General features: G+C 39.2%; 1 protein-coding gene across 1 annotated transcript in view; it reads right to left on the minus strand.

The window, feature by feature from the left end:
• Positions 1–3547: 3547 nt before the first annotated feature.
• LRRC28 (leucine rich repeat containing 28) overlaps positions 3548–13919 on the minus strand; it is a 53274-nt gene continuing 42902 nt past the window's right edge. The window contains exons 8-10 of the mRNA XM_074155788.1: positions 12085–12260; positions 9341–9500; positions 3548–6412 (exon numbers count right to left, since the gene is read on the minus strand). Coding sequence (XP_074011889.1) covers positions 6340–6412; positions 9341–9500; positions 12085–12260 — 409 coding nt within the window. The 3' untranslated portion in view covers positions 3548–6339. The remainder of the gene's footprint in view (positions 6413–9340; positions 9501–12084; positions 12261–13919) is intronic.

The following is a 13919-nucleotide window of genomic DNA, read 5'->3' on the forward strand; positions in this document are numbered from 1 at the left end:
ACCTTACCTGCACCAAACTGGAATTTTACAACGCATTTTTTGCTTTCTTACTAGGATAGCTTGATTTGTGGTTATAAAAGTGCACTTAGAGAACATCCATAGCACCAATCAATAAATAAACTCAGTATTGCATTTTACATTACAAGAAAGCTTTCTCAATTGATCTGAAGAAAAAAAAATAAATTAATCCTCGTAACTTCATGAGGTTCACAGACGATGACAGCAGAACACCTTCCAGGCACTGGTCCTCACACCGCGGTTGTAGTCGTATTTAGCAACAGAACAGCCATCCGTGACTGACAGCTTTCTTTGACAGAAAGAGCCAGTCAATATTTACATTCCTCATGAACATAAAAAAAAGCATCAGGGTACTTGAGAAATTAGGCCTTGATTGCCACTTGGAAGGCATCATCAGAAAGTCAAATCACTTCAGCACCTCCAACAACAGAACTGCTTTCATTCTTGAGACTCAAGATCTCTCACAGATGTGTCAAGGTCTTTTGCCTGGGAGCAGGAGATGTCTGAAGGGCATAATGGGTGCTGAAAAAAGCACGCTATGAGGGTTTTATTATTTAAAATGTCAAAAGATAATGAAAGCGTTTGGCCAACTCTTGCTCACTTTCTTGCTGAAGTAGCAGACAGAAATCCGATAGTTATAAATGTCCGCTCCCAGGCTCCTGAGCCAGCTACAAGGAATACTGGTAGGGCTCCTCAGTGCAGAATAGGGGGCTCTGCTGCAATATTAAGTGATCACTGAAGTGGGGGGATGCAGATGCAGTAGTTCAATTCGGCTCTTAAGTTCCCTAAATGTCACCACATAGAACAGCCCTAAATCTTGGCTCAGAAATCACAAAACATCCACTGCCTTTCCAAGTGAGATCTCAGCTCCTCTCATTTCCTGCATACAATAGCATTATTCAGCCACTGAAGTTTCCACTTAGCTTGCATTTATGCCAAGTACTTTTAATTGCAAAGGAAAAGGATGTTAAGCTCTCCCATTTGTTTTTTTTCTAATTCATAAGGGACACAGCAGCGGCTGGTAAAAGTTATAGGTTAAGGGTTGTTCTCCCCCCGCCCCCCATCTCGCTTATTAAGGCGCTCGCATCCTCCTCCTGCTGCCTCACAAACAGAGGTTACCTACCTTGCAAGGGTAGGAAAATTTATGTTGTCATTTGTAAAACACTATAAAGGCAAGTCATCGTAAACTTCCAAGCAAACAAGCTTCAGGGAAGTCTGAATGGTATCTAAACCCTTCAAGGCACCCATTATAACTGATGTGCAGAGTCACCTTCACCAACACAGGTCTCGCTTAAGAACGGCTTTGCCAGTACTCACCCAACACACGTACAAAAACTCAGACAGCATCCAACTCAATGAACTCATCAGAACAGATACAGAGCAGCAGCTTTGACTGAAGCAAAACGCTGCACAGCAAAGAGTGAAATAACTGGAAAAACAGATGCTTAATTTCTACTTATTTTTGGCAACCTTGTTTCTATGATATCTGTTAGATGAGGGGAAAAAAAGTTGCTGAACGCTGCTTAGTAAATAATACATGAAGCACAGCCACATCTATGGACTATCAGGGTGGCACTCAATACAGCCCGACTGAAAGTAATTTTTCTTTTGATCAATCCATAGAAGGGTCTAAACTAATGTTTCCATATGGGCTTTGTTCCTATTATGCAAGATCTGGTGAACTACATTGAGACAAAAGGATTAAGTGAAGTGGTGGTTTTGGGCTTGGCAGTGTTTTAAGAGGTGTCTTCACCCCACCTCTTCAGCCTTGGGACAAGAGACTTAGATGAGCTAATTACTGTGCAAATGAACTGAAATGTAAATTAAATGCTACATCCTAACATAGCTTAATAGCCCCAGGAGCAAGAAGTCAGTTTAATGGACGGTAATTCTATCCAAAAATATAGTTTATTAACAAGCACGTACAATAAATTGCACCACTAACTTTAAATAAAACATCTAGCAAGCTCACCTTCACACTAACTGACATGTGGTTAATACAGAGCAAAAAAGCAATACACGTATGCTTTCAACAGACATAGAACGAACTCAGTTGCAATCGAAGTTCAAGTTGTAATCCAAAGAAGGATACATAAAAGCAAAAGCAATGAAGACTTCACGTGAACCTCGCCATTTCTTTCCACCAGACCTTTGGTCTCTTACAAAATAATACAAAAAGTAATAAAAACTCTGGATTCAATTTACCCAGCCTCTTCCATCACAAGTTAACTATAACATTTTGCAACAACGTGAGTAGTATTAAGAGGGAGGTAAGAGGCAAAGATAGTTCAATCTCGGTATTACATTAAGTTCAGCTGCAGATAGAAAGGCTGCCGGGCAGCAGACGTGGACTTCAGTGTCATTGTCCCAGTTTTTGCAAGAAACACAAAGATGGTAAAACACATTCTTCTCTCTCATCAATTAAAACTTGATCCAAGCTCCACCAACATCAAGGCAAAAGTTCTTCTGTTATCAGTGGTACCCTGACGGGGCCGCAGTGGCCTTCAAAGTCATCCTCTCTAGTGAAAGGTTTGTCACTCTCCAGTCTTCAACTTGGCTGTGATGTCAGTAAAACCTGACACGCTGTTACCACATGGGTGTTCCCTTCATGCCAGAAAAAGGGATTCAGCAGAATTTGATATATAAGAATTGAAGCCAACTTGGCAATAAACAGCTCCGCTCTGCTCAGTGTAAGATCTTAACCTCACCGCAACGAAGTAAATAGAAGGTTTGTAATGAACTTCAGTGAGAGCCCAAGAGAAATATCAGGCCAAGAGAGAAAAAAAAACCCCACAATTCTTGATATTAGATCTTGTTCTTTGCAGAGGAAAGGACATTTGTATTTCTGATCCTCCAGGGGAGTAACAGGAAGGTTCCCAAGAAGAGTGCTCCAAATCTAACAGTGTCCACAGTAAAACCGCTCAAGAAGTATATTTAAGCAAAGCCAGAGATTCCTGTTTTCTTTGTGTTGTCTCTATAAGCAGTAGGGTCCCACTTTTATTAACATGGTGCCTGGTATCACAGCATAAACAAAAATTAGGCCTGTGTTCCCTATTCACATTAGGAATTAATCTTTACTCAGAAAAATTCGTTAGCAATATCAATGGGTTAAAGCCTTATTCTCTCTCATTTCTCTCCTGCACCTTTCTCTTTATAATACCTAGAAAAAAAACACGGAAACTCGTCCTGCTCCCACCCTAAGCAAAGAGTTAAGATCTACTTTTATGACAAAAAACCCTTTAAAAATGGTAATTTTTTTTTCAACTGCTGGAACCAGACTTTTTTTGCAGTACGAGGAAAATTTATCTCAATGTGAACTAACCCAAAGAGCAAGTAATCAAAAATTACCTAGAAATATATGCATTAAAAAGAAGTCCAAGTATTGTGACACCTCCTATTGAAAAACAAGTGATGCACAGTTCAATCAGCAACAAGCACCCTCTCTCCTCTGGAACTCGCACAGCTGGCTCCCATGTTCCCTGGTTATGAAATACTCTTACAGTAGAACAACTTTAGAAAAATTTGGACAACTGAGAATGGAGTTATTTTAATCGAGAACAATATCACCCAAAGATACAGATGAATACAAACACTGTTCGTATAAAAAAACCCATCAGAGAAACATGAATTTAAGCTGCATTTTCAGTCTATATATTGGCTTCCCTCTTCCTCGTTTTATAAAAATAGGGTATGACATTTCAGCTTCAATTGCGTGTTTAAGTCATTTATTCATTGAACATTCCATTCTTGAAATATCATCTATTAAAATGTTAGTTAAGATTCATCCCGCTTATAGAACAGACTAAATTTCTTCTGAACTGCACTTGTAGACGATAATAAAGAGATTGATATCAACTCAATAAAAAATAATTAGATTATGGGGAGAAGAAAAAATAAAAAATAAAAAATAATACAGAACTCAAGCACCACTCTTACCATCTGACTCTTAATAAAACAAATGTCAATGTCTTTTAGCTGATCAAGAGATTTAACTCCAAAACAACTTTTACAGCTTGAATTCAGAAATAAACTGTTTTGAAGTCTGTAAGTTGCTATAAAAAGAGGACAAAAACTTCCAACAAAACATCTCCTTCAAAGACAGAGGAAGCCACAGTAAAAATAATACTGAAAATTCCTGATCAGAGTATTGTATCAAAAATCAGTATTTGTAACACCACCATAGTTTTCTTATCCATTAAAAAAATGGATTCTGTACTACACTCCCACATTTCTGATAAAGGTATAATTGTACCTGGACAATTTACATCTCAACTGCATAGTACTGAACAAAAAGAAAAAAGCCGATGATTCATTTTGCTGCTTCAGCAGTAAACCCGGCTGGGTGGGAAGGCCTGTTGGGGATACCAACATGGAAAAAAAAAAAAAAAAAAAAAATAAAATCAGTGAAATGACAGAAACCCAATAGTATAAAGTCTGCTTGGACATGGCTCTTTCCCCTACTGCAAAGCAGATTTAATAAATGGGATTTATTTTAGAAAGTTTCACAATTCTTAAACAGTAGATGATACTTGCATTCCTGAAGGATTAAGTTCTACATTTCTTGATGCTAATTCAACTCTCTAAAACCAACCCAATAAAATCAGCAAAGGTTTTACAAGTAACATGCAAAACCTAAAAATTCTACCCTCAAAAACTGCCTTTTTGGTACTCTCTTAAGCTCTTAAGATACTCTATTTATTGAAGAAATGCCAGGAAGCCTGCAGCGGGAACAACTGCTTCTTTGGCAAAAGGAAAACATTTTAATGCCTCCTCCCTTCAAAGTATGCACACCTCACCACAACATATGTTAATATACTACCAAATAAGTCTCTTTATCTTGCCATTTTTATAACAAACTGTTTCATTCATATCTATTTCAGCTTGTAACTACCTACTGCACAGAGTAGCACACTGTGCTAAATCAACAAGTAGCTTATACCCAAGAAATAGAAAGTAAAAAAAAAAACAAACACATTGTATTAAAAAATAATTATATATTCCAAAACCAAGTCAAGTGGGGCTAATTTTGTATATTTTACATATTCAGTATAAAATTAAAATTTTAAGTCGTGCAGACATTTTGGGCCTTTTTTTCGATCCTTTGTCCTTTATTTAAAATGAACAAGGTCCAACAAAAAAGGATTCCCACAAATATGACAGTAAGTGAAAATTTATGCTAAATCTTCCATTAATATATGAAAGCAAATGTTACAGCCCTTCTGTGAAGATATCTATGTATGCATATATACCTATAACATGGAGACACACAGACACCCCCCCCGGCGTTTCCAGCCTTCTCCGAGGTTAACACAGTCCACTGACACACTTTCACAAATCAGCCAAATGGTGAATCTAGAAAAAGATGAAAACCAAGTCTTTGCAGACCTACAGTCTGCAATTGTAAAAATATAAAATAAATATAGATAAATATTTACTATCTTATTAGTAGGGTTTTCTTTTTTTTTTTTTTTAAGTGAAATTTGTACTTAAATTCTACCTTCTTCCTGAAGAACTCAAAGAAGCAAAAGGGGAAGTGTTTTTAAAAATAAAAAACTCAAGCAGTGAAAATAAAGAAAACACACCCTCAAACAGGCTGGAGCAAGACCCCTCACTGCAGCCATCAGTACCGGCCTTCCTTACTGAAACAGCATCTTAAACCTCCACACATATTCTAGTTACTCCAATTAAATCACCGTGGCTTCAAATGATACCTGAAAGAAAGATCTGCTTTTAATACGTGGATTTAAATAGCAAGAGTTAACCGTCCAAGGCCTGGCATATAACTGGGATAACTCCGCTAGGGGAAATATTATGAGAGGGAGAAAATAAAGCTAAATTCCATGGGAAAGCCAGTGGGATCCTTCACAGGTTTCTGTAGGTTAGATCTATATACCTGAATCCAGCTGCAGGAGGGATGAGGATGGGGAGGGGGGTAGTAAGTGAAAACTGGTTTGCCATAACTGGACCTTTTCATTTTTATGAAATCTGCCTCAAAGGATGCAACGGGTCAACCTGAAGACAGCCACATCTGAAAAATACTGGAAATCCTGAAGTCAGAGCTTGTGAATTTGTTTGGTTTGTATGCTGTCTTGGAGGAGAGGGAAGTTAATACTTTTAAAAGCTCGGTATTTACACTTCTGAAAAGTTTCTGCAGTTCATCCAAATTTGATAGGGCAGGATTTAAGTGCCTCTTAGTGTTCCCGACTGGGCACTTCTGCTGCTTTGGCACACGCGCACACACACAGTATTCCAGTACCAATGGGATACGACGTCTAATGCAGCTTTAAACTGGCAGCACTCCTGAGTAGTTTTCAATGTTTATCAACTCAGTAGGTCAAAAGTCTGCAGACACTGGGTGGAGCAGCAGTATGCCACAAAACTAACAGTTGTCCTCCTAGAAGAAAAAAGAAAAGGGGGAGGGGAGACAGTTGTCAGTAAAAATTAAAGCTCCTGGCCCCATTCCACAGCAGACAATATGCGGGTTTGTAAAATACAGGATTAGCCCATCCCAACACTTCAGAAGAAAGAAGGCTCGTTTGCTCTATATGAGTGGCTGATACAAAGGCAGGGAAACACTGCAGGGGTTCTCAAAAACCTTGCTGGGTTCTTATGTATTCAGTTTAAAGCAGCAGCATGTGGGGTTTTTTTTCTGCGGAGGGTGCGGCTGGGTGTTAGAGCCAGTAGGTTTAACAACGAGAAGGGAAATAGCTGGGTAATTCTTTGCTTCACCTTTGCTCGTGTGTTTCTTAAATAACTGCTTGTAGGCATGAAATAACCGAAGTCCAGTGTCCTCCTTTGGTTCAGCTGAGTGAACAAACTGGGCCCTGATCTTCAGAAAGGACGATCGAGGGGCAGTGCTGTCACATTGTGCCAGGGAGGACAGCAGGGGTGGCAACATGAAAGCGTGATACTAGCCTCACTGTGCTCACAGTGACCCTCCTCCTGCCCCCATCATGGCAGGGACCTAGATAGTCGCTTTAAAAACGTTAAGATCTGTTTTTCACTAACCCAGAAATCACACTTTTCCTGGTGCTCGTGTCATCTGTGTTGTTTCAGATACAAAATCCAGTTCAACACCTCACTATCCTTTCCTATGAGAGGATACAGAATGGGATGCGGAAGTTCAGGCAGAAGTTACTGGCATGGATGTGGCATGTGCTAATCGGTGCTGTTCAGAGGTTCAGGATCCCTACCCTGCGTGCTTTCATGGTCACTGTAAGCTCTTTAGAACAGAAACCCTGTCCTTCACATCCTTCTAAACCAGCTATCACACCTCTACAATTCCACATAATCTTACCATGTCAAGTGCACAAGCTACAGAGATAAGGATGACAGGTTGCCCTGTTTAGATCTCATTTTCTGTGGATTTGCATCAAATGTCAGCTACTTAAGACTGTATTTATTATGGCATTTTGCAGATCACAGTACATTCTTAAGGCACGGAAGCTAACCATTTTTTTTAAAAAAGTGCAGAAATAAATATTTTCAATCAATGTATTTTACAATATTAATATAGTGTTCTTGCAAAATAGCCTTCAAGTATGTTTATGAGTCATAACTTTAATTCCTAAAGGTGTTTACTTACATGTGTATCATCTCATAACTTCAAGTTCTACAATGAGCAACACTTAGCAATTAGAAAGCAGACTTTCCAAACTCTCCCGTTGCTGGATTATTTCAGATAATATAAGGATTTAGTGACCAGCAAGTAGTTTTCCACCTATTTCACAGAAAATTAGACTGTTCTAATGGAAATGCTCAATGCTTGAAAAAAAATACTTTATAGCATGATTATAACATTTTATGCCACCCTGAATATAATGACTGTAACGTGGAAGCAATTTATTTAGCTCCACATGAAATGCATTGAATTTCAACATATGACTAAAGTGTAACAATGGCAAGTTGAAGAACGCAATCTCTACTAGCAGATCTTTCCAAGAAAGATGACTTTTCCAAAATAGCATTTATGCTGCCTTCTGGCTGCTGTCCAGATTCGGCATACCTAAGTTGTTTTCATTTCTTAACACTGAATTGCTTACAAATCAGATACCTCTTATGCCACAAACTCACAGGAAAATAACCTGGGGTACAAGTGTGGAAAACAGGTACCATCAAGCTCACCTGTTAGTCTCCTCTTTTTTCATAAAGATCTCCCTATTGAAAAGCAGTTTCTTATTTTTATGGAAGATAACTATCAAGCCAATGGAGTTCAGCAGGACAAGAACTAAGTGGCATTCTTGAGCATTATATACCAACAAGTAATTTCAGAAACATTCCTTTTTAAAACACCTTTCTTTTCTGCTCCCCACATTTAAGCAGATGCTTTGTAACTAATGGCTTGACATGAATTCTCTACAAAGAACCTACAAAGAACATCTGCTTAACTTCAAGTGACTTTTGTTTAAACCTTATTTATTAGGTTTCAAACGGTACTGTAGTTTTGTCCAAGTAGAACCGGTTTAAGTTTCTCTGATGATACTCTTCCATTGCAGAAAGTGGATTTGTGGTATTATGGCTCATGGCGTGATACAGTATCAGATCAGACTAACATGGATTAGGGAAAGAATCACTGAAAAATGATCACTGCTCACCTTAAAGATATTATAAATCTTGATCTACACAAGGGCAATATTCCCTGAACCATATCCCAATTTTGAGTCCCTTCTATGACTGTACTGTCCAGCAACTCAGGAAGTCTGTGTAGGCTTGTCTACTTGACTTGTGAATCCTGCAGACACACTCACATCTGCTACAACCATAAAAACTGAAATATTTTTTAAAAGATGCATTTCTATGAAATGCATGTTACAATGAAGAATGTTTCCACATCATATCCTAATTTAATTAGCGTGGAGAATATTTTACCGCAGAACGTTTGGTTGGTTCTTTGGCTTTACAGCTTTTTTCTGCCTTTAATCCTACAGCACTTTTATTTGGTGGTGGCATTTTCCCGAAGCTGGGGTTGAGACCATCAGGTGAAATATTGGTATTCGGTGATGCTTCCTTCCCAAGGCACAGAGAGCCACGCATGTGCTGCACTACCACAAACAAGTCAATCCCATCATATCAAAACCATTCACTATCTTACAGCAGTCTGAAACAGGCAAGTGTGATAGCCCTTTTTAAACAGTGTAACAGCAGTATGCTGGTTGTCTCGCAAATAAAAGATTTACAACTTTTATATGCAATCACAGAACAGAGGCTTAGATCTGAGAGGCTGCTAAGTTAAAAAAAAATAAAATTCCTTAAGAACATGCTTTGTTCCGTAAGGTGTTTTCCTTCCTAAATAAAACCCCAGTGTAATTTCCTGTATAATTACCCTTGATGCAATCCTGCCATTGGAGTTTCCCTCAAGGGAAAGAGCTTTGGGTAGACAATGGTAAACATAGGCTGGCTGCAGCGGTGGCAGTGTCCCAAGGGACAGTGCAGCAATTCCAAGAGGCTTTTGGGTAGTGAGATTGGAGTCAGAAAGTTCAAATCTAGAGAAGAAAAGAAACAAAAAAAAGCTTGTAACAAAACAATTGCATGATTAAGTCAAACACGACAAGCATGATCCGTGAACAATTCAGAAAATCAGCTGTCAAACATTCTTAAGACTTTGTGAAAAGAAGAGCAAGGTAACACAAATTACCACAATTAGGGTGGGGCACATGGTGCTTTCCATGTATAAGCTCAAAAAATTAAATGTGTAAATTTAGCCTCTGTTGGCATAAGATTAACTGGGCCCAAATACCCAGGTGAAAATACTATAGCTCAAGCACATAATAATAACCAGTAATATATCATAAAGCATTTTTAGACACAAAGATGATCTAGACAAGTGTTTAATAATTAATAATGATGTAAAATTCTGAAAAGGACATCACTAGTATTTTACCAAAATATTTCAGCATCCAATCTGGCAGGATAACTAACTAAGCTCACTAAAAAAGCCCAAACTCCACCATCAGCAAAAAGGGATCTGAAATATTTAGAATTACTTGAAATACCATCCAGCCCAGCATAATTCTCACAGGTCCAACCAAAGAGACCACTCTAAAAAGATCAATACATTTATAATCTCTTAAGTGTGCCCCCACAGCATTCAAGATGCCATCATTTTCACCAAAAGGGACTCCAGGGTCATTTCATGGTAAAGAGCAATCATTTTCTCAGGCTTGGCCCAAACCACGTAGTGTTTTTATAAATTAAAACCAACTTGCTAATCTCCATCTAGAAACTGAGCGACAGCCAAGACAGGTGAATGAGTTTAGGTGCTGAGTAATCAAGACAAGATGCAGTACCTGATAAATCAGTTTTGCGATATCACACCAGTGTCAGCTTTCAAACACTGTAAGGATTAACCCCACACACAATGTACCACAACAGCCTCAATTGAGACGACAGGCATGACGAACAGTACAATTGCGTCAGAAAGAAAAGGTCACATTCTGGAGCCAAGCAAAGATTGAGGAAAAGTAGTCCATGCTTACCTAGCAGCCGCCAAGTATTTAACAGCACCCTTGAAACTGCAAATTTAGGCAACGATAGATCAAATCTGCTGCTTTAATCATACATGCCACCTGCTTCCCCAGCACACCATTGTCTTCCACCTGTCTGAACTCTGCATTACTCCTGCCTCACTGAAACGTGGGTGTCACCAGTGGCAATGCACGTAGTCTTTAATAAGGTCACTCAGAATAAGAATATATACGTGTGTGCGCGTGTATATGTATATATAAAAATATAACAAGCCTACACAGTACAGTGTAGCAAACTAGAAGCAGGCAAGACTGTTAAATAATGTTTCACCATCTTCTTCAGGTTCTGCACCTTGGCTGTAACCAGATATAATCCTCACAGACTTGTATAAACCATCTACAAACCATTTCTCAAACTGATTTTGCAATGGTGTCTTGCTGTTCCCAAACCGAACTTCACCAATGTCTTCAGGAACCACATTCACAGAGTCCTATTCCAGAAATTATTGTGCAAGCCACAGCTGGGTGAGAAAAGTAGTTACTGATGGTCTTGTACCTGATGTTCTCAAACTCCTTTTCAAAGACTAGAATTTTGCAAAGCAAAATGAAACAGCATCCATCATTGTGCAATTTTGGTGATACTGTACAACTAAAAACCTCCCCTTTTCCCTCCATATGCAAAAATATAAAAAATACACAACCCCAAACCGGTCAATTAATGTTCTCTGCACCACTAAATACATTCTCCGCAAAGAAGTGTCGTTTTCTATGAACACAGGCCGACCCCTCAACATGAAGCTTCTTCCTTTCAGTGTGTTTGCTGCCGACCTCCTCATATGCTGTTCCAGGCAAAGCATTAGTTCAGCAGTTCCCGTTTCCTCCAGTGCCCATGGCAAAAGCAACCCCTTACCAAAACCCGCTATCTTTCCATTTTAACTCTATACCCTTCTGCTTCCTACTTTCACCTCTAAAGCTGACAAATTCCCAAGATGCCGTGAATAGGGAAGAGTCACAACACATCTAAATCTGACAAAATCTGATTCTGCAGGTTATCATCGGATACTGCTAACTCATGTGACTGCACGATGCATAACCAGATGAGCCAAGGGCCACTTTACAAGCAAAGAGCCTGAATTGGGGCAGAACTAAAACAGCTCAGCTGTCACGTTGTACTGAAATGGCCAAGGGCTGCTCGCGTTTTTTTTGCCTTATGTATAACAGCTCTGCCAGTTTAGGAGTGTGCTGCCTGGCAAGAAGTTGCATTGTTGGCTGATGCATCTCATCTTGCCTCAGGAACTGTATTTCTCATCTCCTACTTCCATTAAAGAGTTGCTCCTGCAAAAAGCGTCCTTCTTTATACTGTCCTCAAGAAAGAAACCATTTGGAAGCACCACTAGACCTTAGAAATAGTCTTTGGATCTCTGTTTTTTGATATTGTACATTTTTGTTCTAATACAACATTTCAAACACAATTTGATTAAATAAAACTTTTAAAATATTAATCCTTGCCCAGCTCTTTGAAGAGCTATTTGAAACGTTCCTATCACTGCCAGAAAAGCACTTCCACTCTTCCTGTAATCTGAAGAAAGCAGAAATACCATACCTTTTAAAAACCTGTAGTAGGTGTTATAGAGGGTCCTCATGGCCAGTTCTTGCAAAGGCAGCACATGATCTGTTTCTGTCCCTATAGATTTCACCTCTGCTGGCAGGAACACCGTTAACTGGCCCGATGAGAAAGAGAGCAGTTTCACCTCTGAAACTTGAATCGGAGAACCACAACTAGAAGGACACAAGACATTTAGAAAGTGGTTAGAAAAAAAAAACCAACAACAATAAAAGTAACTTTATGGGGAGACCCAGATGACCAACCCAAAGCATGCCTGATGCTGTTCTTCAGTGCAGCACCCTTCAAGGATTCCTTGCAGAGTGCAATACATGTTGGGGGTGGACTAGATGACCTTGGGTCCCCTCCAACCCAAACTATTCTATGATTCTATGTTGACATACGTTTTCTATAGATTCCCACCTTCTGTGACGTGCTAGTCATGGGAGAGCTGGAGGTCCTTACTTATCAAGTAACACTGAAAAGCTGGAGAAATGAGAACACAATCCCAAGGAGGTGAAGCAAGTGCACTTTATGTCGCTTACTTTGCCAACGTGCTAATCTCTTTTAGCCTCGGAATGCTATTATTACTAAATGTTTTACATAGAGGAACAGTTTCATACCTAACAGTTGGCCTCCTGTGTCTTGGATCAACCAGTTGAAAATGGTAAAGGATTTCTCAACTATAATACTTGAGGCAACTACAACCACCACCAAAAAAATGAAATAATTTAAGTGCCACTGGGTGATTCTGTACTACATCTTTCCTCACCCAGCTTGCTTCAAGGGTGCAGGGGGGTTAGGTGAAAGAAAAATAAAAGCGGCAGCCTAAGCTGTAGTGGGAAGATACCCTAATAAGTCTACTAGCCTTCCCAAATCATATAAGAAAAAGGAAGGTTAGTTGGATCCAAGGAGAGAAACTTAGCTTGTAGTAAAAATAACAACTCTTTACGTGATCCCTGTTGCAAGCTATCATACCAAAGAGACACACATAGGAAAATTCTACTAAGAGGTTGGGGAAGTCAACAGGGGAATCGGAATTGTTTGTGACAACTTAAATTTGAAGCCAAGAGCAACTTGTTAGGGCCAGTCCTAACAAATGGAACAGAAACACAAATTCGTCAGCCTTCCCAGATATTGGACCTTAAACTGAGGTAACTACACTCAACCTTATCAAATGTGAAAGAAATCTCATAGTACTTCTCTGATAACAAAGAATCTCATCCCTTCTGATTAAAGGAAAAACAGCCCCCAGAAACAAGCAAAAAAGAGCAGCATCAAACAGCAAGTCAATAAGCCTCTTGTTAAATATTTAATACTTTCCCACAAACCATTAATGGGGTTAAAATTTAATTGGGAATTCAAAGATCCAATATTCCAACAATCCACTCCCCAGCAATCCATACCCAGCGAGTTAGCTCTCACAACAAATAAATCTATAATGTTGTATTTTCAAGCTGATTAACTGCTCGCCAACCCAGCGAGAAGTCACACCCATAAACTCACTACACTTTCTGCAGTTCAGGGCTGGGCCATTTGGTCTACTTTATGTAAAGGGTGAGGCTATTAATGCCTGACCACAACACTGAAAAACAAAGCAAACAAGCAAGACAGACCATCAAGAGGAATAATCTAAGAGATATACACCCTTAAATCAGGATGCATTAGGGAATTAATCTCAACCTACGGGTAATACTGTGTGTGAGAACAAAGAATTACAAAAAAAAAAAAAATCCATGAACGCTAAAAAAGTGGAATAGAGGATGGTCTACCTAGCTGCAAAAAATGGAGCTGTAGAAGAACCCTGGTGAATAAATAACTGGGGAAAAAAAAGC

Source organism: Numenius arquata, chromosome 11 (assembly GCF_964106895.1).
Source record: "Numenius arquata chromosome 11, bNumArq3.hap1.1, whole genome shotgun sequence".
In the NCBI taxonomy this organism is placed as follows: domain Eukaryota; kingdom Metazoa; phylum Chordata; class Aves; order Charadriiformes; family Scolopacidae; genus Numenius; species Numenius arquata.